Genomic DNA, 26,391 nt, shown 5'->3' with positions numbered 1-26,391 from the left:
TTTGGAGAAGTAACTATCATCCTTGAGTTGGCAATCAGTGACCTGCCACTGCAAAAAGCTGATTTCAATAAAAGTCTGCCCTGGTTCAGTGCAACACTGTGTACTATGTCTACTTCTTGCAACAAACGCCATGCATTTGTATATGACTGTAATGGGTGTCTACCAGCCATGGGTTGCAACTTATACATGCGTAACACACTTCTACCATTGTCTGGTTGCAGATGCTTAGTACAGGGCCCCGATACCACATGTGTCTACCAGCACTCCCTAACTAACACATTTCAATGGATGGCCCAAATTAGTGGATTGGCAGCGGACAGGAGGGGTTAAGCCTACGTGCCTTCCCCTGCCCTTCATGAATACAGGGCTGCTGAGTGCTGCACCCTCAATCATAGGCAGGTGCATTTACGAGTACAAGTCCAGCGTTATTAATTCTGCAACTGTAGTTGCATAAATGAGACTATAGTACTTATACTTGGTGCTGGTTCAGACCAGTTAAGGACTGTGCATTTGGGTCAGCTGCAAGAGGAGTTAGGCAGAATCTTTGCACTATTTTCAGATCCAAAAAGACTCCTGAGGGGCAGGTACATAGTGTGCATCTGTTTTGACACTTCCTAAACCCCACACTCAGTAAAAAAAAATGTAAAAACCCTTGTATAAAATAACATAATATTTATTCATTTGAGCTTTAAACAGTTATTTTTCAAATTGATTTATACATTTTAATAGGATTTTTTTTCCTATTAAAATCTCTTATTTCATACAAGTCACCCACGGAGCAGGTGCATAGTGTGCATCTATTTTGGCTTTTCCCACACCCCTATACCCAGTAAAGAAATTGTCAAAACCATTATATAAAATAAGAGAATAAGCACTCATCTGAGCTTTAAACAGCTCTTTCTAAATTGATTTATACATTTCAAAAGGATTTTCTTTCAAGAAATGGAATATCCCCTTTAATAAATAAATAACATGATGATCTTAGGCACTGGAAATCTAAATCCAGTTCTACAAAGCTTTCAGAGGCTTATCTGATTCACTGTGTATCTGTTTCTCGCATAATCTAGTTTTATTTTAATATTAATGAATAACATTTTTCTCGTTTTTTTTTTACCTTTTTGGCCTACATTTATTGTTTACTGCTTAGTTCTATTTTTTACAGCTGGTTTCTTTCACAAACAGTTTGAAGAAATTGCTGCCTGTTCTCCTCCCTCCTGTCAGTCTCTTATAGCTGTCAGTGCGTGCATAGACTGCATAATGCTGTCTCATGTGTCATGTTGATCCCTTTATAGTTCTTTTGACATTCTGTGGATTTACAATACGCACTGTCAAATAAGGATTACCAGATTTAGCCTATATCCGAGCACAGTGAGAAGCAGCCGTGCATTTGCATAAATGGACTAAACTTGAAAGAGGTCATTTACAGAAGAAGCAAACACAATCAACTGCCACTCTATAACTTAAATAAGATTATTATAAAATGGCTTCCAAACTTGTACATAAATATTTCTATTTTCAATATGTTTTTCAGCAGACCATATGGTTCTTAACACCCGTCTGCTGTACCTGAAGTTAATACCACTGAATATAAATCAAGGAACATTTTGTTTAAGATATAGGCAAGTTTTACAGTTTTAACAAATATTAAACAATGCTTTGTGACATTGTAAATGCAAAGAAAGGTAGAAAATGGTATTGTGAAATAATGACTAAATGCCAGATGCAATACCTTTATTATTGTAATGACAAGTTTCAAGTATTAATGAGACTAAATCCACCATTGTTCAACATGAGTGCAATGTATACAGTTTATGCACAACATATTGTTTGCCTATTGAAAGAGCTAAACAGGGAAAACAGGAAAAATTTAAGCTTCTCCATGTTTGGTCCTTGTGAGGTAAAAAATTTAGACATTAGGACCATGTCACACCAGACATTTTCTCCACAATCATATCTACACCGGAGAAGCTAAAGCCATCCCACTTGGAAATGCATACGTTGGAGTTTCAACAGGCCAATGATGTGCCTGTAAGTGCGCATGGATCTCAGGGTAGAAGGAATCAGATTGGTGTGATATGGCTGCATGATGGACTCCCACAAGGACCTAACAAAGTAACTTCAATTTTGCTATTTTGTACTGTTGAGCTCAAGAAATAACAAAAAAGATTTTTGTCATTAAATCAATAGGCAATATGTAGGTTCAGCACAAAGCCTATTTATTGAGCGTATGTTGAATAAGGGTGTTTATTGACCCTTTAAAAGCTGCCTTCTAGTTAACCAATAACTAAATCTATGGACATCTGCAGTTGAGGTGCTACAGACTGGTGGGTGGCTCTGATGACACATCCGTTACTATGTAATTACATATTGTTACACAGTTCATTTGGATTAAAAAACAAAACTCCATCATGTTTACCATTTACATACCTATGCAGATCTATTAATACACTCTCATATATAAAATATAATATACCAATAGTAAACTAACTGCCAATTTTAAGATCTCTTTAGTCTTGTATATTATACTTGTATGTCAAGTAATCTTCCAAAGCCACTCTAACACACAACACTCTAATTTCACAACCTGACTGCCCTAACTGTGAAGTACCCTTTTTGCTACTTCAAATACAGTTCCGTTTCTTAAATAAAAATGGGGAGGCCTACTATCAGTCAATTATGTCCTCTAATGCACTTAAATAGTAAATATATCCCCATTGCACTTGAAAGTACCCTTTGTCCAGAGAAAAATGAACCCCAACATTGACAATATTTCCTTATAGTTTAATTGTCATGTTCCTTTTACCAGTTTTGTTGAACTTCTCCCTACTTTTTCCAGCTCATTAATATCATTCTTAAGTCCTGGAGCCCCAAACTGCACTGTATAATTATGGTGTGCATTTATAAATATGCAATATTTTTCTTTAATCTCTCAAGGTAATATCCTTTTTTATGCTAGACAACACTTTATGTGCTTTAGTAGCCACTAAATGACTCTGCCTGTTACACGGCTTTGTTATCCATTAAAATACTATTTCGTGTATAACTTGCATTTATATCATTTCTACATAACCTTTAATTTATCAACATTGAACCATATTTGAAAATGATCTGCCCAATTCTCCAAATTTATGTATAGACAACATGAGGTTAGGGTTGCATTACACTGTAAGCAGGGGGGGGGTAGGGAAATTGATATTAAAAGTAGCATGGTTCTGTTTCAGTCTGTGGTATCTGTATGTGTAAAATACATTAATACTGTACATATATTTCTGGAAGTGTTCAAATAGTGTTTATGCGCCTTTCTACATTAACCAAACTGAATGAGCTCATGTCAAAAAGGGGATATATTTTGTGTTGGAGTGTGTCTCAAAAGGTGCCTTTAGTTCTTCCAGCACCCTTGTGCAGTCTGTTATGTTGAAAGTGTATGCAAACTAAACATGGCATTCTTTATCTTGCTGTTTAAGTCATCTGATTTTAGTTGTGAAGCCAGCCAATCAATGAGGAACATTTAGCTACAAACATGTGTTAATACATTTGGATAGGGCTTTTAAATTCAAAATTAAACAATAAAATATAAATGATATCCAGATTATGGTGAGTTTAGTGATGACTAAGCCTTTCAATTCAACAGAAGCATTTAATATTTAAGTAACTTTGCAAACACCAAAATGTTTAATAGCCTAAATAATGTAGCTATATATTTTGGTCACAAATGTAGAAACAAATTGCACCACTGTTTTGAATAAACGTGTCAGTGCTATATAAATACCAGGAAATAAATCAATTAATTCAAATAGAGAAAAGTCTCACCTGTTTTTCCAGTATTTCGAATTAGTGTATATGCTGAGGACTCTTCATGCCAACCCTCAAAATGTAATTTCTTTAAATTTGTGTTTAATTGTGTTAAATCCTCGTCAATGTTGATAGGAGATTGTTTGGCACCATTGCACGCTGGGTATTTTTTTGCCCAGTTTTCTTGGTTTAATGTCTCTGCAACAAAAATATATTAATTATGCTATAATACTATTTATATTGTGCATTGCAAGAAAAGCATGAACACTGCAAAATTTAAAGCTAAATCATAAGCAGACTACATATCTACATGTTATGGTGCTGAGTTTGCGCTACAGTCAATTGCAAAAATTTGAATTTTCATGTCTATTGGGAAGAATTACATTTACTTTCAGTCCAGTGCCAAAATGATCACCAAATGTATACCAATTCCTGTTACTACACGAATAGTCACTTTAGGAGAAATAACTTCCCAAAAATTTCTAGTAGGTGAAAAGCGATGTCAACTTTTAACACAACCAGTGTCCATTGGTTATTTTATTATGGGGCTAAATCATATAAATACGTTTATTATTAGACAATTAATTTGATAATATAAAATGAAAACAGCTTATAATGTACCCGAAGTAATTGGCTATTTATTGATAAATAATTACTCTATCAATGCCACTGATTGATAATGCAAATAAACTATTTATTTTTGTTTTGCAACAGATTTTTTTGTCAAAAAATATTTTTAGTAGAAAATTATTGCAAAAACCCACAAATGACTATTGTTGGTTATCTCAAGACATCTTAGTATAGAACTTTAAAAAAACTGCATCTGCTGTACATAGGCTGCCTTAGTAGGTTAGATTGAGAAATACTGAAAGTAATGAAACCTGTGTTCTCGGTGACTCCTTAAAATAAATATATATCTATATTGATAAGAGGAAAATCAAAGACTTTTACAATTCTCCCAGTTTGGAAACCTAACAAAAATATTAGTAATTAAACAACAATTTTAATTAATCAAATCTCAAGAACCACCCACAAATGTTCAAACAGATAACAAGGCTGCAGATCCAATATGAGGGTTGAATGTAAAAGAACAAAAAAGTTAATCTAAAAATGGTTTATGAGTACAGTGTCATGCATTTTCAGTATTGTTTATCAAAGCAAAGATGTTCACTATATGATTAGAAGCATCCAACAATAGACAGACATATATAATGAAGTCTATTGGTGCACAGAAATTCTCGCCACAGAACTGTTACTCCTATCTGTTACAGATGATCTTGCTATAACAAACCAAATATTGGGATCTCCAAAACCATGGGAATGTCACTGTCTACTGATAAAGACAAGTAAACTAATACACATTACTTATAAATGTTATTAAATTGTTTCCAAATAATCATATTATGTATTTTTTGTTATGGCATTCTATATTCCTATACTAGTATAGATTAATTGTAGCTAAAATAGCTAAAAAAATGGCGTATTTTAATACACAAAGGATTTTGGATACAAGTATTGTTGTCTTCATGGGGGATACACTAGATTTAGAGCATTATTTTGGATACCCATGTATCCCCCTTCATGTGGTACCAGAAAGTCATCAGGAACTGGATATCTCTAAACTATCTTTACTAGACCGAAATAAAGAAGAAATATTTTATAAAGTTTGCAAAGTTTTCTATTGGTCTATCCCCCCCCAGCAACCAATCAACAGGTAGCATTTACTGGTGTTAGCTGTTTAATAGCAAATATCTGATTGGATGCCCTTGGTAGACCAGAGCAAACTTAACACATTTTATTACATATAGGCATTGTCTATATGTATATGGTTTGGCTTCTTCTGTGTTTTTCTTTAATAATACTCTGTAGTATTTATTTATTGTACCACTTTCTCCTAATACATTGGATTTTCACACAAATAGTAGTATTACTCACTCATAAACAGCATAAATTTTTTTTTCAGTAAATGGGTAGTTTATCAAGCTATCAGTTATAATCACCAACTGTGATCAAAAAACAAGTTAGTGCAAATAGCCATCAGCTCACGAGTAACATGTTACTCACCGACCCTTTGAGATTTGCTCTCAGTGGCCTCAAAACAGATACTTATTTTTGAATTCCAGTCTTGGAGGAAATTGTTGGGTGTTGGTTGCATACAAACCATGTGTACTGCCAAATCGAGCCTCCAGTAGGCTGCCAATCCTCATAGGGGCTACCAAATATTCAATCAGAGCCCTTATTTGGCACCCCAGGGACTTTTTTCATACTTGTGTTTCTCCCCAACTCTTTTTAAATTTTAATGTGGCTTTCAGGTAAAAGAGGTTGGGGACTCCTGGCATAACCTGTAAATACTCAGTATGAGTGCTACTGGTAGTAATTGTTAAGTAAGTTTTTAAGTTAAAATAGGCACCCTAAACAAATGGCAACTGAAGAGGCATGAAATATTGGTAGTCTGTTTCATTCTTTCTAACATACTAAACTAATGTCTTTCTCATTTATGTAATTCGTTGTCTTTTTTTGCAACAATGGCAAACATGTATGCATCTGTTTTGCCGCATATTCACTGTGCATTAATTAAGGAAAATAAATACGTTGAAAATGAATCATTTAAAGGAATACTTAGTTACACAAACAAAACCAACATATCTGCATTGCAGAGTTTACAGTCACAAACAGTACTGCACCCATTACGTGACTTACATTTTATTTTCTTTCACATTCTCTTGCTTGAGGGTTAGACAGAGCTGCTACTAATATTTTTCACTGACTGTGGAATTTAGTTTATTATCTTGCAAAAGTATGAAAACAGACAACTATAAGGCAGTTGGAAGATATTATTCAGTTTTACTCCTGATCTGCCTTATGATACTTATTGGTAGAGTGTCAGCTACCTTTAACTCCATGGAAAAACAAACATGTTTGAACAGTTTGCCTAAGGTGTACACTACACACACATGTAAACCACTACAGAACAGTGATTAGGTGTACAATTAAAGGGCTCAGTCTTAGCATGTTTGATTGAACCCTTTTAGTGGCAGAGGTCTTTGATTTTGCCACTCCTGTATTGCTAGTAAACACCCAGGGCATGGATCAAAGAGCAAAACCGAAATAGTGATGGCACTATAGTACTTTAGATACACAATATTTTACAATCATTTTAAGGGTTAAACATTGAGGTTCCAGTCAAGGACACGTCTTAGAAATGTAAATTGCTGAACCACACCAATTGCAAACTTTAAATTGAATGCAACCAGTGCAGCTCTTCTAGTTGTACTTTTTTAGAAGTGTCCCTATTTTCCACATGACCTTTCACGTAAAGCATAAACAGTATCATGAATGTATAACAGGATCAGTTTAGTTGGAAGAAAATGCACACAAGCATTTCTGGGTGAAATCTGCTCCATGAGCTCACTGGCAGATGGATTACAGTCAACATTCACACATATGGAGCAGAGAGGAGCCGAATTGGAGTTTCTTTGCTGGATTTTTACACGGATGGAGAAAACATGATGTGTGACAGTGAGTGGCCTAAAGTTAGCTTAGTAGCAGAACTGAGCAGAGAAGCACCAGGAGACACCTCTGTCACCAGTAACTTAACATTGCAGATAACTGCAAGGGGGACATGATAATGAACAATGTTATAACATTTGTTAACGTATAATGGCATCAGCAAGAGACAATTGGCATTGTAGGGATAGTCACTAAGCACTTGTCAAAAGAATGCAGCAAAAATGTAGTAAACTAGGTCCTATATTTTGTATGTAAGTGGAGGCTGCTGGCAATTTCCCAGACCTGCTGACATTCACACAAGCTAATTACTGACTGTTCACCAAAAAGGGAACACAACTAATCACATTGTCTGACATTGTGTCTAAGTCTGGCTACAGACAGGCAGATCTGCCTGTTCAACCCAATCACTTTATTTTATTTCTCTAGCCCTTAGGCATTATACAAATCAATGTGAGTTATACCAAAATCAGACTCATTGTCTCAGTATTTTCCTGAGATCCTTATTTTTGCATACTTGTAAAATTGTTATTTTGAGAATAGAGCTCCAACCTGCTGCATAGCTTCAGGGAAGGAGCTTTGGCTGGGTAAGAAAAAACAGGCAATTGGTTGAGATTGGTTCTACTTCTCAGATGGCAGACAGATCTTGGGTGCATTCTGGGTAGAGCAGCCTGGAGCAAGATGCAAGGAATCAGGAGGGATGGAGGAGGTCTAAGACAGTGGTATAAGGGAGCAATGACCAGCAGCAAGCTTAATGGGTTTGTTAAAGTGTTTGTTCACCTTTGAGTTAACTTTACGTATGATGTAGAGAGTGAAATTCTGATACAATTTGCAATTAGTTTTAATTTTTTATTATTTGTGGTTTTGGATTATTTAGCATTTTTTTCAACAGATCTCCAGTTTGCAATTTTAGCAATCTGGTTACTGGGGTCCAAATTACCTTTGCAACCATGCATTTAATTAAATTAGAGACTGGAACATGAATAGGAGAGGGCCTGAATAGAAAGATGAGTAATAAAAAGTAGCAATAACAATAGATTTTTTTACAGAGAATTTGTTTTCAGATGGGATCAGTGATCCCCATTTCAAAGCTGGAAAGAGTCAGAAGCAGAATTGAAGAGTTGCTTAGAATTAGCCATTCTATAACATACTAAAAGTAAACTTAAAGGTGAACCGCCCCTTTAAAGTCAGCTTGCGCTGGGAACATCCTGCCCTCCCTCTGTAAGTGTTTTAGTGGTATTGTCAGAGCTTGGGTGCAGGAATGCTTGCCAAGGTTTGGGGATACAGGTATATCCTCTAGGTAAAGATCACAAGCGAGTTGATGCTGGTTAGTTGTCATCTCAGGTATGGGGTCCTGGGAGATGGGTGTACTATTTAGTTGCTCATCTTAACTTGCCCACATGAGATTACAGAAGGTGGTTCACACGGAAGGTAACCTATCCATTTGGTACAGCAAGCATTCTGAAAGGGTTGTTATTCAGTTAACCTATAATATACATATAAAAAATATCCTTTTTATTGTGGCTTTTTATGTTGGAGTTCACATTGTATCATTTTGCTTTTCCTAGAGAGGTTAAGTGTCCGATTCCTTGACTTTTTTGCAGTAATAAATACCTATTTAATACCCTCATATCGATTTGATCTTTAGTTATTCTGGAAGTTGTTATGGGGTGTGAAGCACAAAGTACATTACAAAGAACTGATAAGTCAACGAGAATACAGTTATCTATAAGCCAGCAGCACAAAAAATGTTCCAATAAAAATAAAAACTATGCTCCAAGGTAAATATTTTTTGAAATTACTAAGGGGCCAATTTAAGAAACTTCAAACTGGGAAAACTGAAGGAACGCTGATCAAATCAGATTAATGTGATACAGTATATTCAACTGATATGAGCAGTCATACACCATTCTCACCTAGAGCTCAATGCTGCTGCTGCAGAGCTCTAACAACCATTAGAATCATTAATCCCAAATGCAAATTAATGCGGGGGATTAATGATTCATTCCAATGTATTCTTTAAACAATCAGTATATTTTTACCAAACATTAACCATAGTTACTAAAATACAAAAACTTTATAAATTGACCACTAATTACATATTTACCTTGAACATGTACTCTACTCTGAACAAATCTACAAACTACTGCATCAGTCTAATAAACTGCTGTCTTTAGAGCAGAGAAAGCTAATTCCTGGACTATAATATTGGCACCAAAGCAAATTTAGCATTTAGTAGTGCCTGAATCATAAGGGCTAGTCCACACGGGGAGATAGCGACGCGTTTGCGGTCGCGGCGACAAAGCGCCGCGACAGTCGCCGCGACCGGCGCAGGCGACAGTTTTGTATGGGCGCCTATGTAAAAACGCCTGTGCTAACCACACGAGGCGATGCGCTTTTCAACAGTCGCCTGAAAAAAGCCTGGCGAGGCATTTTCAGGCGACTGTTGAAAAGCGCATCGCCTCGTGTGGTTAGCACAGGCGTTTTTACATAGGCGCCCATACAAAACTGTCGCCTGCGCCGGTCGCGGCGACTGTCGCGGCACTTTGTCGCCGCGACCGCAAACGCGTCGCTATCTCCCCGTGTGGACTAGCCCTAAGGGCAGAGACGCAGAGACACATGCTGCTATTTCGGGAGATTAGTTGCCCACCGCCAAAACGCTTCTTCTTCGGACGACTAATCTCCCAATCTGCCTTCCCACCGGCTAGAATGTAAATCGCCAGCAGGATGGCACTCGGATCGCTTTGGCTTTCTGAAGTCACCTGAAGTTTCTTCGTGAGGCAACTTTGGGCGACTTTGGAAAACAAAGCGTTCCAAGTGCCATCTCGCCGGCGGTTTACTTTCTAGCTGGCGGGAAGGCAGTTTCGGGGAGATTAGTCACCCGGAGAAGAAGTTACTGGGCGACTAATCTCCCGAAATAGCAGCGTGTGTCTCTGCTCTAAATGTCCACCACAATCTATCTTTCCTGAATTCTCCTCAGAATGCCCCAGGTGCCATGCTCCTGATGCCTCTCTCACCCATATGATATGGGACTGTCCGGTCCTTGCTTTATACTGGTCTGAGATCCTTGACACGCTTGATGCGATTATGGAAACCACACTCCCAAGAACAGTGAAAACCTGCTTCTTTGGCATAGGCCTCAATGATGTCTTTACGTTCTTACAAGCTCTCTTTGTAAAAGAAGGTTTATTTTTAGCAAGGAAGCTCATCACAAGGAAGTGGAAGGATGCCCTACCTCCTTCCTCAGCACATTGGAGGCAGGAGGTTAAATCTCTATGCAACCTAGAGGCCTTGATTTATAAAAAGAGAGGTAGCACTAAGAAGTTTAACAAAATTTGGGATAAATGGCTGGATTGGGTACAAGACTAGTGGATCTCTGTTATTCTGTAGAATGTGGTACACTGTTATGCAATTCCTGTGGTCACTGTCGTGTTATGTTTAAAGTGAAGAATTGCTTATGCTACAGATTGTACCTTTGGAAACTACTTTTATTTTTATGTATAACCAATTGTGATGATGTGATGTATTGCATTGTATGTCTTGTAAATTGAGTTCAATAAACCACACCTGAATTCAAAAAAAAAAAATGTCCACCACAATCCACCACAGTCTTCAAGACATTCTGTCTATACTCTTGAATACAATATGTATTTATGTTACAGGAAGGAGAACTAAAGACTAAAAAATGGCTAGAAATATATTATATACACTAAACTTATTATACCAGTCCAGAGGTTTAACACCCCCTATAGGTGAATTTGGCCCTGGCTGCTAATGTCTTCTGTTGACACATGTAAAAAGTTATCAGTCAACCTGGAACTGAAAATAATAACATCTTCCTTCAAATTTTATTTAGTTGGGCCAATGTGCCAAATGAACCGAGCAGTGTAATTTTCTATTCATATTCTGTGGCATAACTGCATGGGATTCATAGTTCTGGATGCAGCAGTTGACCATATACTGTAGATAGGCACCCGGTTCAGCTTGGAGAACCAGTACAAGTAATAATTAACTTGTTATATACAGCCTCTACAGGTGTAGTTGACACAGGCTGCTAATTTTTCCTTTTGACATGTTACCTCCTGTAAGAGGTTATCCTGTATAAGGCCTTTAAGAGGTAATCAGCCAACCCAGAATTGCAAAGAGTTACATCTTCCTTCAGATTTTATTTAGATGGCCAAAGTGCAGAATTCAAACGATCGGTGCTGCCAGTGACCAAATACCTGGTCAAGGTACCTGGTTTAGCTTAAATTTTTTTTATTGAGTCTTCAAACATTTTGAAATTTAGTAAAAACCTAGTGTATAAACCAGTTTTAAATATCATGCAAGCAGTTCTAATATTTCTATGGTTTGCCTTACATTGAACATCTATTTAATTAAAATTCCATCGAGTATCTGACCCCAATCCAATCTGTGCAAAATGAAGTTGCCAGATTTATCTACTAGCTCAGGCTCATCTGTCATTTCACTATTTAATTCCAAATTATGACATTGAATTTCCTTTTGAAACAAATTAAAATTCTCAACATTAAGAGCCTTGATAATTGCAAAAAAAACCTTTGCTTTTTGATATTTATATGTTTTCCATTAGCCCTAGACATAGTGCCCACAATTTTAGAAAGAACCCTCATACTGAAAACGTTTTGGCCTAAACATTTTATATAATTGAGCACATATTTAGAATTGTTATGGAGAACTTGTGGAGGATTCTGCAACCCCTCCATCCCAGTGTACACAGCACAGCCTTCAGACTAGCAAAAAGGCTAGAGTTTAGCAACCATGGGTAAAAAATTAGCTGAGTGACAGCATAAGGAAAGACAAACAAAACAACACATTAGAAGGCTTTAAAGCACGCAAGAAGTTTTCTAACTGCCTCAACACTCAAAATGTCAGCGCACACAAATTCCTTCCCTAGAAATAGGTGTGCATTTAGTTCATGCTCTGTCTATAAGTAAATATCCAACATATCTAGTGTAACTTGGATTGAATTGTATCACAGTGTTTAACATCTGTTATAGGATTTAGTTAGGACACGCACTTTCCATTTGCATTTCCACAAACCCAGCTTTAACTTCTTGACAAAAATAAATTCTAGAGTCTTTTTCTTTGGTAGATTGTTAGTTTTTCATTCATACGTGAAGATAATAATAACAAATATGTATGTTGAGAATCATTTTAGGGCATCCAAATAATTAGGCAAACAGTAGATAAAGACGGGATAAAGTCAACTATTCTATGCAGAACTGAAGAGCAGCAAAGCTTCATACATTGTTAGAAATACAAATGAACACCTGCTTGCCTGGGGCCATATTTATTTGTAAATGGCCATGATGTATATATTTTTGAGGCTGACTGTAAATGATGGAAATATGATGCCTCAAAGTAATTTTGTCTATATCTTTCAGTAAATGGAGAGTGAGAGAGATAGAGAAAATTGGAAACTTGTTTTTTATGTATAGTTCACATGAATGATGCAATCTTAGAATCTCAAAACATACCCAACCTATTTTTTGTGTTATTTGTGGGATGATAAACAAAGATTATAAATTACATATAAGCATATGTAATCATTAACTAACAGCGTTACACAGGTCTGTTTCCACCAATAAGCAGACTGAATATAGACTGAACTGGGAAATACAGAAGGATTGTCAGAAAACTGACCTATTTTACTATTTATAAAAACTTTTACTTGGTGTTGGATTTTTTGACAAAAGTTAGCACATCACACACAAAAATACTTCACATAGTATATGCCGGTGTTAGGGCCATCATCAGAAATTGTAGGGCCCCTAACAAGTTATTGTCCCCATAAAAACACATGCACAGCACCATCATTTTTGGTCCCTTGTATACATTACACAAAATATTAACCACAGCTACTAAGATACTCATACATAATTTTACTGAAAAACAGTGGTTAAAGAAAACCGACCCTGCAACTGCCCAGGAACTATGGGGGGGGGACTTTGACTGATAAGCAGCTACAATATATTTTATGGAAAAATGCCTTGTTCCCAAACTTTATGGGGGGGGGGCAATGATCTTGCTGTAGGGCCCAAAAACTAGACTTTCAAGTCCATGTAGGAGATTTACCTTAAAGGAGAATGAAAGGCAAATTATAACTAAGCCTCTAATCAAAGGCTTGTGGCAAAGCAACTTACGTAGCCTTTTAAAAGTCTTCTCCATCCTATGTAGTGGACTTGGGTGACGTCACGCTGTACACTGCTTGCTTGTGTCCTGCTGCCAGAGACAGCCTTGATGCGCATTCAGTGTAATTTCCAGCTACTGCGCAAGTACTGTGGGCGCTTCCTTGCTCCTATTCATGTTCAAATTTGTAATGAGCGCTACGTCAGTAGTGACGCGCTCACGGAGTCAAGTTGTACCGAGATGGAGGTGAAGGTAGTGTCCGTTACCTTTTCAAGATGGCGCCTACTTGCCTAAATAAGCGCTGCGCCTGACGAAATGGATTACAGACCATTACAGTGGCCTATGTGACTTGCTAAAGTAGCGATGGTAGAGGCTTGGGGTGTACATTAATAGGAGATAAGTATTTAAATTTGCCTTTCCTTCTCCTTTGAGGTTTTTAATTGGTGGTCAGTGGATTTTGCAGTAAGTTTAAACCCTACACCTACCCTACACATCTGCCTGCCCCTATCAGCTGCACTGTGTTATTATTACTTCATATGCAAGTTATGTACATTTCTATGTAAGTTATATAAACTCATATGTAAGTAATGTAGGTTTAAGCACAAGTCATGTAAATTGCATAACCGCCTTTGAGTCCAAATTTGATGAGGCCCAGGACAATATTCCCCTCTTTCCCCCTTTGACAGAGGCCTGGGTACAGCTCATATTAAAAATACCTGTTTGTCTGTTATGTCAAAGCAGCAGAAGCACTGTAACTACTCACTCCCATTTTAATTTGACTAAGTAAGACCATGACTGAGTGGGACCATGCATTGTTCTAAGAGAAGTCTCAGAAGTCCTTCATTGCTATTTATGCGTTAACTTAAATATTCTACCTGAATACTTGGATGTGAATGTAATGTAAAGACAGTTTTTTTTTTAACTTTACTTTTTTCACATTTTTAAAGCTCTTGAATATTTTTTAAATAACAATTTAAAAATAAAAACGGGATTATTCTATTAGGTTTTTCTCTACTTCCTAACACTTTTCCAGTAAGAAGGCTAAAGCATGCATGCTAGATGGATTTACATATAATGGCAAATTTTACAAGGAGTAAGGAGTAGTTTTATCACTAATCAAGAACAGGTTAATACTCATGTAAGAAGTAATTAGAGTTTCCTTTCATTCTTATACATAATTACATTAACAAGTATGGGCAGGCCATTAGAATTTCTATTTTGTCACTGTGGCATTCAAAAAACATTCCAGCTTTTTATGAGAAAAGCATATTATAATAAAGGGATTAATTAATACTTAGAACCCACTTTAAAGAGCTCAGTCTCTCTTTATAAGGTATGCCTTTTTACATTCCCACTTTGATTTGTTTCCTAAGATTTCTTTGTTAGTTCTTTTAAAAAAGATTAAATGAAAACACAGATATCTTATTATCTTTATATTTGCATTTGCTTTCCTAAGGGCAGGGTCATATACTGTAGATGATAATGGTACCCAATCTAATCGCTTGCTTCAGAGCCATGCAAACAAGTTACCCTGTGATGTCCTGGATATCTTTGATGCAACAGGCAAGGCACAAAACTAGTTTAATGCTATCTGCTGCATAATCTAATTAATCTCCCACCCTCTCCTTTGGCTGACAGTAGAGAATTCAGCGTTTCCAGAGTCACAAGTGACAGTTGTTGTGTATATTACCTATAGCTGTAATGGTTAAGTATATCACTTACCCCTGAAAATACAATGGCTTGGTCGTACATTGCACTCTGAGTACTCAACGTACTCATGAGGGGTGGCTATAGTGTTCAGTAAAACAATTAGTCTGACAGGTTTGAGAGATTCCATATTCTGAAGATAAGAATTCTGACTTATACTATGATACTTGTCAACGTTTACTCCCCCCTCCCCCCGGGTGACTTAAGTCTACTACAGATTATCATTAACAAAATAGCGACCGAGGGTAATTACCCAACCTTCTGGCTGGGAGACTTTAATGCAGTCCCTGATCCGACAGTGGACAGGCTGAGACCACTTAAGGAAGAGTCCGGAGCTCTGGCTGACTGGCTTCAAGCCAATAATCTCACTGATGTCTGGAGAAAGTCCCATCCATCTGAGACAATACTCATGTTACAGAACATTCACCTCCGCCCTGTCCCGAATAGATTTGGTGCTGGCCTCTCCCTCGGCTTTGCAGATGGTGACCTCTGTCTCCTGTATCCCGAGAATCTGCTCTGACCATGCCCCCGTCTTATTGGAACTACGACTGGGAGAAAACATTCGGACATGGCAGTGGAGATTGTCCCCAAAATGGATTGTTCATGAAATGGTTAGAGATGCAGCTAGGGCTCAATACCAGGAATATTGGGAAATTAATCAGGACACTGCCCCAGACAAGGTAGTTTGGGATGCAAGTAAGGGATATATGAGAGGCTCCTATATTTCCTTAATTAAAGGGGCCAGAAATAGATAGGACACGGAACTGGAATCCCTTCGGGGGAAACTGCTAGAAGCATATGCTAATAATCCAGCAGAGCCACTGGGACTAGCCTTTGCAGTTGCCCAGAGGGCTGTTAACCTAGCCTATACACATAAATATTCCTAATTGGAACTTCAAAGAGCTGCCTCTTGGTATGAAAAAGGGGATACAAGTGGCAAGCTCCTGGCTATTTTTACCAGGGAGCCCAGACAACTAATTTATATTCTCGTGCTTTCCGCTGAAGGTTGCCAAGAGGTTCGGGCGCAGGACCAGATCCTCTCAGAATTTGTTAAATTTTACTCTGGCCTTTACATCTCCAAAGTACAATGTTCCATTGACTCTTTAGACCAGTACCTGAATGAAATCCAAATTCCTAAACTCTCTATTGAGGACGCTGAACCTCTTAATTGTAGTTTTACCATGGACGAGATTTCGGACGCCATATACATGTTCCCCAATGGGAGGTCCCCTGGTCCAGATGGACTTCCCATTGAATGGTACAAAGTGCATAAAGATCTAGTGGTGCCCAGGCTTAGTTCATTGTTCAGTGCTATACCCCAGGGAGCACGCCTCCCAGATAGCACAAAACAGAACTATTTTATTAATTCTTAAAACAGACAAACCATCCGATGAGAATCTTACAGACCTATTTCACTCCTGAATTCAAACATTAAGGTATTGGCTAAAGTCCTTATTGAGCACTTAATACACCCTGACCAGACCGGGTTTATGCCCAGCAGAGCCACTGACAATAACATCAGACGACTCTTTACAAACACCTGGGCCACATAAGGTCACAGGGGAAAGAGTGGTGGTATCATTAGACACGGAGAAAGCCTTTCACAATGTGGAATGGCCCTCCCTCTGGACCCTCCTATAGTGATATGGGATGGACAATCAGTATATCCAGTGGGTGAAAACACTATATGACTCCCCTAGAGCTAGAATATTGGTGAATGCAGAGCTGTCTCAGGAATTGGGTGTCCTTGTTTGCATTCATATGCTCCAAGCCCTGGTACAAAAAGGGATAGTGGCCTTTCCAACCTTCTACTTCACTATTATGCCATTCAATTGGTGTATGCCTGGTGGTTAGAAGAAAGGAGATTTCAACTTGATGTGATTTTTTTTTAAAAAGGTTTCAACTTGATGTAATTTTATTTTAATGTGGCGAGCTGTGAAGTTGTGGAACTCTCTCCCCAGGGGGTTGTCTAACTGCCCTCTTAGAATCAGGATGCATGTATTTTTTCAACCACATCTAAGGACACACCAACATCAAAGTTTCCAACTCCGCCCTGCCCCTTCAAGTTGAGCTCTGTAAGGACTTAATTTAGGATTTAACCTTACCTTGTATAATTGTACACATTACCTTTTCAATTCTAAAAATATAGCCATTCTGATAAAACATGGTTTTTCAAATGATCCAAGTGTGACCAAACTGATGTTTACAGTGAGCGTGACCAGGATGGTTGGTTACTACTGATATGTCCATATCATACATGGACAGATGATTGGACATTATCGTCAAAATTGCCTGGACACCCTCACCAAATTAAAGCATGTACAGTAGGCCCTGGTTTAGTCTTAACATGAACAACTGCAATGCATTGCTTTGGCACATTAAATGTGCTTTGTGCAGATGCATTAGCTACTACAAGGTACATAGAGTAAGGCAAAATGTTATCTAGTTATTCTATTTCTGTTTGCTTTCCCCTAGTTTTTTTAGGTAGTAAACCTTCAAAACCACTTAGCATTTGCCTAGTCCCAATCCTGCAATAAGTGCTGCAATTCAGCACGTCTTTGCTGCCTGTGGAATGGTATTTAATATAACATTCCCAACAAAGGTAGCTGAGGTGCAACAATTACCTTGCTGCTCAGAGCAAAATCAGGTATCTGAGCAGGATGTTTAGGAGTTTAGGGAACATAGTAATTTAGGGTGAAAAGGGACACATGTCCACTGAGTTTAACCTCTTTGTTTCAATAAAACCTGTTTAAAAGCCAGAAAACTCTATTTGTAGCCATCTCCAATTTGCTTCAGAGGGGGGAAAATTCTTCCTAAACGGGCCGATAAAAGCTGCAGATAGGCCGAGTTGGCAGCTTATTGGCCCATGTGTAGGGTCCTCTGACGGGCTTTCCCGATCGATATCTGGCTGAAAGTTGTCCAGATGTCCATCGGGCAGGGTTAAAACTCCTGTCGGATTGCGACCGCATTTATTTGTATATGCGGTCCCACTATCCGACTGCCTGAATAGCTACATTATGATCCGATCGTTGGGCCTTAGGGCCCAAGATCGGATTGGCCCGATATCGCCCACCTCCATGTGGGCATATTGGGGAGAGTTCCGCTCGGTTGGCGAAATCGCCAAACGAGCGGATCTCTACGTATATGGCCACCTTAACTCCATCCAACCCTTATTTAAAGCTATCTACTGTATTTGGCAGTACAACCACTTCAACTTCCTGCTATTGCTTGAAACAATTGAAAATATTACCAAAAGTACCGAGCCCTGCAGCCCCCAACTAAGAACCCTACTCCATGTAGAGAAAGTACCAAGACAACCACCCTCTATACAAGATCATTTTGCCCATTTTTACCCATGTGCAAACAACATTACAAAGTACAACCAAACTAAGTTTACACACACAGTAGATAACATATATTGCAACCCTACTTTCCAAATTTCTTACTTACATCATAAGAAGCAATTACATTTGTTTGCCACAGTTTGTCTTTTATTAAGCCATAATGATTGCTACTTAAAATGCCAGAATTGAATGTTAACAAACTTTCAAATACCTTGCCAACCACAGATGTCAAAGCTCAAGATCCCTTTTTAAATATAAGAATTATATTAGCTTTCCGCCAGCCCCAAGTTAAAATACTCTACAATTCTCAAAAAAAAAAAAAAAAATAGAAAAAATGTGGCCTAGCTAATACTGAAGTAAGCTTTCTAAGTACTCAAGGGTATATTCAAGTTGACTCCAGGGTGAGTGAAGTGAAACAAACAGGCCAGACGACTGTGTAAGGCCTAACTACTCCCTAAGGACTCCAGTAAGGACAATTCATTTCATGAAAAAGAGAAGTACTTAATATATAGAGTTCAAAGGGTTTGTTTAATTGTAGGCACATTGCTCCCACTTTTTCTATACTCACACTTATTCTGTGAGTGTGACGTAGACTTGTGGCTTTGCCCTTTGTACACTTGCACTACACAGGGTAACCAATAGTAATTCCGGTCACTACAGTATGTACTGTATATATCAGCTAAATCTGCCATATTGCTAATGGCTATAGCCATCTTTAACATTCTACAAAGACAATATGCTATCTATAAAAAATAAAACAAAATTAAAAGATAGAGACAATTCTAAAAGCAAAACAAAACATTCTTACAGTAAGAAATGTGTGAAATGTGTTTGTACCTGTGTAAGACCAATCTATTTCTTCAGTTAATTTACGCTGTGGTCTGTAATATGAAAACGGCAAACCTAAAAAGACAGAAACAAATAAAACATTAGTTCATATAAAAAAAGTAAAATAACATTGTTAACATTTTAGTTAACACTCTAAAAATGTGTTTTCTCCTATTTTTTATTTCCACTGCTCAAAAAAACGCACATTTCCCATTAGATTTAAAGACCTGGCCACACACTCTTCTAGACTCATCTGGTGAGGTTGCATTTTTGTTTGATTTGGCCAAATCTGAAATACAGGGACACAGAGTAGAAGTGGCTGTTGTATAGACACACAAATTAAGTTACTATTATATATGCATGTAAAGCTACCTTGAGCTTCTATGCAAAATAGAATATGCCACCATTTCTAAGATATACTGACACCAGAAATTAAACTTTTTTTACATTTATCATAATATTGTCTTTGCATGCTATTTATAATTTTGCCATACAAGTATTTGCCTGATGCTTTCCCATTGTCTTTCTTACCCCCATGTTCCTCTATGAGGGTGCTGCCATATTTGAGCTTCAGCAGTCGGTTAGCATTAGAAACTCTAACTGAAGGGACCGTCAGGTTGACAAAACAGTCAGGTAACAATTACTTACAAAAGCAGAACTATCAGTGAAAAACGATCAACATGATCTATAGGTAACTTTTGATGTACATTAATATTTTGAAAAATAATTTTTTAGTGTGACACAAAGTGATTAGTGATTTTGTACATCAATATAAACATTTGCATATTAGACAGAACCCCAGGCAGACTCTCTAAACTCCTGTGGTCCACAGAAGCGGCTGAGTTCTGCTGTCTCTGAAGTTAAGCCCTTACTCAAAGAATATTTAGAGTCACTATTAAGACAGCTACCTACAGAAAGTTATTAGGGTTCTCCATTATACAGATTATATTGATGTTATTTGAATATTGTGAATTCTCAGGCACACCTATTTTCTTTTGGGAACTTTCTGTGCACTCTGGGCTGCCAGATACATCAGTATTAGATTTATAAAGCATGGTTATATTGGACAGAACTACAATCTTCTATAGATTTATGGCATACACATTTAAGTGTATAAATTGTACAGCTTTTAACAGTAATCCAAGAGGAAAAATATGTCAGATTATATTGTTTTAATGAGACAGCTGCCTCCTTCACTTAAAAAAATACACTGAAAACCCCAAACTAAAGCATATCATAAAGACTAAATTGCTTTCTAAATGTCATCCATTATTATTGTTCTGTTGCTCATTAATCCTTTTTTTAACATAAGGAAAACTTGATAGGCATCATTCTTTTTTTTATCTTCAGTTGAATTATAGGCTTGTTAATAAAGGGCATTAAAATGATTTATTTTTTTTTCCTCTTAATGCCTTTCTGAGTAAAAAATCTCCATTATATATAAACATAATTAAAATAAATGTAAATCTTACATAAAGAGTAATGACCCTGTTTTTCTAACACATATATCAATTATTCATCTAGTAATGTAAGCAACTAGTAATTTGTCCAATAAAACCAAGATTTGAAACCATTTAAGCTGTAATTCCATTAAATTTGGAGACAGCCATGCATATATAAATGAAATATTATATGATGTGTGAGTACTGCGAATGCAGTAGCATCTCAAAAAATAAAATGGCATACCAAACTTAAAATGTTGATGCAAGAATGTTTTGCTATGCTGATTACCTTAGATGAAGCCAAATAGAGAACAACATTTTCAGATGTAAATTTCTTTCATTTACCACTATGTTGAAATGTGAGAGCAATGTGAAAACACAAAATGCTGGATATTTCTTGTGCAAGAGGATACCCCTAGCTAACTATTGTATACAGTAAAGATAAATGTAAATGTTTTCACCCTTTGCAATAAAACTTTTGTATCTTTCTAGATAGTTGAAAGAAAAGTTTGACTAGTGCCTACTAAATTCAATGAGCCTTTGCTATGTACAGTTCTGTCTCTTTTTTGTCTCTCTCTTTTAGTGCCATGACACAAGAGAGTCTCATTAGTTTTTTATGAACTCAGAATCCCAATGACATATTGTGTTGTTTAAGATATCAAATTTTAGTTTACTCTAAATATTTAACGACCTATTAAATAACATAATAGCTTTTTATATTTTCATAGTTTATTTCAATGTGTAAATAAAGAATCCATCTCCCAGGACAAAGCCCATTTATATGGTGCCAAAGTAGGCAAGTTGATTATATAATAAATACTACACCCAAGTATTGTCAAATGCTCTATCACATTAATTGTCAATACTCAGTGGGGAACTGGATGGTACTCAATAACATGCATAATTGAACAGTGTAGGTTACGCTTATTGTTTGTAAGAGAAATAAACAGTAACAATAAAATTGCAAAAGAAATTCCTATGCAGGTGGAGGAAAATTAGGCAAAAACAAAGTGCCACTTTTTCTTTAGCCTCTATAGCATTTAATTGAATTCCTGTGCTGACTTTCAATTTTTGCCTCAGGCTCATATAAGTCACCAACTGCTCCTCACTTCAGTTTAACATACATTTCAAACTACTGACCCTGATGTTCAAAACTATTTACACCTCTGCCCCACCCTATATTTCTGAACTTTTCTCTAAATTCTCACCAAACCACTGACTGTTAAATGACATTCAAGTAATTAAAGACTTTACTAGACTTGCACCCCTTCTCCAGAATTCCCTTTCACAGTACTTCAGATTTACTCATTCTCTCTGCCTTTAAATAATCACTTAAAACACATTTCTTTAGAAAAGCTTACACTTATCATTCTATATACACTACGGGGGTTATTTTCTAAATTCCGAATGCAAAAATCACAAAAAATTTGTGATTTTTTTTTAAAGTAAGACTTTTAAAAAATCACTAATTTTTTGGAATTTATTAAACCCTGAGGATGGAAAAGTCCAAATCATAAAAGCATCTCAGACCTGTCCAGGATGCATATAAGTTAATAGGAGAAGTCCCAAAGATTTTTGATATGTGCTGGGTTTCATGCAATACCCCAAAGTTTTCGGGCAAAAAATTGGATTTTTTGGGAGAAAAATCTGAAAAAAATCATGAAAATCTGATTTTTTAAACGCAAAGCAAATTTTCTGGAAAATGTAATAATAAATAAGCGTATAAAACCCAAGCGGATTTTACCGGAGTTTGCAGCAGAGAATGTTGAGATAAATCCAGGCTTTGATAAATAACCTCCTAACCTACATGCCACTGCAATAGTCAATGCCAAGTCTTACATTGCCAAGTTATGATCTTGGCCATCCTTACACTTTGTGCCCTATTTATCAAAGTGCAAATCTTTCTGATTATTTTAATGAAAAAGGTCCGACCAAACTATTGACCTTATTTATTATAAAAAAAAAAATCGGTGACAAAAACTAGTGAAAATCCGAATTAGGATTTTATTCCCAAATTGCTCAATTTTTCTAGCTTGTTCACAAAAAGATTTTTGTCCGAAAAGCCCAAAAAAGTCAGATTTTCAGGGTAATTCCAGTGCAGACCACAGAAACTTCCAAATAGGATAGGGACCTCTCTCATTGATATATATAATAAATAACCCCCTTTGTGTCTCATAGTTCCTTTTAAATTTTTACACGTACCTTTGTAATGTATAGCCAAAAATGTTGCTTTATAAATGAGTTAATGATACAAGTATCGAATCTATTATCTGGAAACCTGTTATCCAGAAAGCTCCAAATTATGGAAAGTTTGTCTCCCATAGACTGCATAATTAGATTTTTTTTTAAATAATTTCCTTTTTATCTGTAATAATAAAACAGTACCTTATACTTGATCCAAACTAAGATATAATTAAACTTTACTGGAAGCTAAACCAGCCTATTTGGTTTTATTTAATGTTTAAATAATATTTTAGTAGACTTATGGTAAGACAATCCAGTTATGGGAAGATTTGTTATCTGGAAAACCCCAAGTCCCAAGCATTCTGAATAATAGGTCCAATACCTGCAATATTACTATCCCTTCAAGGAAAACATGGTTTAAAAAACATGAAGTATATATAGAGCTGTATATAATTTGCACAAACAATCCTGTTACTTGCCTTTTTAATTGTAAGCATCTAAAGAAATTACATAAATCCTATTTATTTTATGTTAGAATTTATTCTATCATTTTGTTGTCATGTGGTTATTAAAATGAAAGAAAGATTCTGTTGCAGAAATGTCCTTCAGCAATACAAGACTAAACCTGGCTGGCCCAAAGGCATGTTTTTTATAGGATTACCTTTTATAGGATTGTCCTAAAATAAAGCAGGCTGGCAGCCTTGTGAGAAGGAGCTATGCGAATTAAAAAAGGAGGTATTTTTCTGTTCTTTACTCTAAAACTACACAATTAAACGTAACCCAATATCTTTAGAAGTTTTCAGTAATTACTGGAAAAGGAGCAACATTTTCTACATTAAAGGATTAGTTACAGTAGACTAGCTTAATCTGAAATGTTTACACCTTTGTTCCACCCACAAACGCAAATCAATCCCTTCTTTTATTTGTGCCACAATGCATCTATACAAGCCCACTTTTAACAGACATTTATACATTATACGCTTGTATCTTTATTCAACATGCTTAGTAAAAAGACAGCAGTTTGTCCACCCAGGAAACAGGTATTTTCTGCTCAACCATTTAACTGTGCTGTGATCCCACTACAGCAAGAATCGCCATAGTTCTTAGCTAGGGAGGCACATACACACACTAAAGTTAAAACAATTCATTTGGTAGTTCACTATTTCTTCCTCTTCTGCCTCTTTCCATCCTGCAGTTTAAATTGCTGCCTGCTTGAAAGAGAGTCATTGACCCCTGCAACCAACATTTATTGCTCTTTGAGGTTACAATGTTATTGCTATTACTTTTTTTTTAATTACATATTCATCTCCCAGTCTGTCATTCAAACCAAAGCCTAATTGCTGTTGTAAATTGGACCCTACCAACTAGATAGCTGCTGAACAAATACCTAAATGATTAAAAAAAACCTATAAATTAAAGACCAACTACAAGTCAAAACAATATCACTGTCTATATCATACCAAAGGTTCATTCAAAGGTGTACAGTATGAAAGATCAGTGTGAAATAGCTTAATCACACTCAATTTGCGCTGTGAATCTTGCTTGTTTTTGGAAAACTCAATAAAAATTTTGAAAATAAAGTTCAGTGTGTTACCAGCAAGAATTGTTGTTGAAAGATTTAATAAAAATGACCATACTTTTAAAAGTAGTTTGTGCCTGGTTAATTTGGTCAAATATTTGAAAACTATGGCTTTCAGTGCTTTTCCAAAAATTTATTTGGGCATACTCAGTAAACTCGGAGTATGCAAGCTAAACATATTGTTTTGCCTTTTTGGTACTAGAAACTAAATAGCAAGAAAAACAATGTTAATACATCACAAAGGATTAGATTTGTTGGGTCTTTTCTTTCGCTACCTGACAGAACAGGTTTTGTGATTAAATGAGCTCATCTCACTATACCAAACAGGGATAACTGATAGTTTCCCCTTAAGTGTTTATCAATGATGAGCCCTTCAGCAGCAAATAAGACATAACAAAGCCTAGCTTTCTTGGATGTCAATAGCCTACAATCGCAAACTCCAATTTGGCCATCTACAAGGAACGCAGCTTAATTTGAATATGAATAGGAGAGAGCCTATGTTTGTCAAATCTACACTAAATAATGTTTTGCCAGCCTTTCCTGTAATTCCAAACATAAAAGTATAAATTAGTAGCATTCTGCGGAATTTTCAGTGTAGATGCCCGTTTACTTATCTGGTTGGCACTGAGTGAACACTTCACTCTGGATTTTCACACAATGGGCTTGTTCCCACACTTTTTTAGGTCCCACTGTTCATCCATCAAAATGGCATAATAGCACAAAATAGCATTATTCTGCATTTTTGCATGATTACAAGACTAGGCTGAAAATGCTGCGTAATGACTGGATTGAACATGCGATTCCTGTCTGCAGTTCTGTAGGCTGTGCAAGAGGTGATTTAACATGGGTAACAAAACACCTTATGTGCCATTGTCTTACAGCCAATCTCAGTTCTTTGCACCCAGGAGCTCTCATGCCATGAGGTAAAGTGAGAATAGGAGAAATGTCCATTTCTAGAAATTATTAAAATGATTCATGTTGTATTGATTGAAATAAGTCCTTCACAATACACAAGTATAATTCCTATTAGGCTACATTGTAAGTGGGCACCTTGCCTTTATTGAAAGCTTTAATTTCCCATCAAAAAGTTATTAATGATATGATTGCAGAGAAAATATATGCATTACAAAATAACTTTCAAGCATGTTTATCCACATTCAGATGTGTCAAATAAATGTGTTTCTTATTTGTACAATTCATGGCTTTTAGATATTTAGAATTGCCATACAGTTTGATGAACTGCCAGTCTGTATAATCATCTGTGCACTAATATTTGAGCAACTGTCAAATACAGTACATGCATTTCAAATCCTAAATCTTGGCCACAAGGTTACACTCTAACTGGGTTGCCACCCTTTATGGGAAGAACAGGCCTTTCTATATCTGTTGTCTTTCTTTCATATTAATTGGCATCAAGCATGGTTATTACTGTCTGGGATGGTAATGTCACATTCTTATGACATAAAAAATGGAATTTGGATATTAAAGATGCTTTATTGTTTAAGATATTACTCAAGATCTCTCACAAGTCTTCTGTCTTCTATTACAAGTAGAATTTAATGTTCCTGAATATATTTGATCATATTCTCCTATTTCATATAGCTGTACATTATTCTTAAATATCTTTTTCATTCAGCCATTGCCTTTTTTTGGTCTGTCTTCAATGCTCACCCACACACTTTCTCTGAGATGAAAAACAGTTTCTAGTTTATAATGCTTTACAGTTTTTTCCAAGCAAACACAAGAATCCAAATAAGGCATTATCCCCGTTTTTCGGAATTTAGGAGAGAACACTAAGGGGCATATTTATGAAGGGTCGAATTTCGAACTGAATATACTTCGAAATTCGATTTCAAAA

The 26,391-nt window shown here is 36.5% G+C and overlaps 1 protein-coding gene across 5 annotated transcripts in view; it reads right to left on the bottom strand.

Annotated features, from left to right (window-relative positions):
* Window positions 1-26,391, bottom strand: part of ptprz1.L (protein tyrosine phosphatase, receptor type Z1 L homeolog) — a 113,170-nt gene that overhangs the window by 71,917 nt on the left and 14,862 nt on the right. For all 5 annotated transcript variants that reach the window (XM_041585028.1, XM_041585029.1, XM_041585030.1 and 2 more), the window contains 2 exon segments: window positions 19,338-19,403; window positions 3,811-3,990 (listed from right to left, as the gene is read on the bottom strand). In XM_041585028.1, the coding sequence (XP_041440962.1) occupies window positions 3,811-3,990; window positions 19,338-19,403 (246 nt within the window).

This window comes from Xenopus laevis, chromosome 3L (assembly GCF_017654675.1).
Source record: "Xenopus laevis strain J_2021 chromosome 3L, Xenopus_laevis_v10.1, whole genome shotgun sequence".
Classification (NCBI taxonomy): domain Eukaryota; kingdom Metazoa; phylum Chordata; class Amphibia; order Anura; family Pipidae; genus Xenopus; species Xenopus laevis.
Note: the sequence above shows the minus strand (reverse complement) of the source record. Positions and strands in the feature narration are given on the sequence as shown.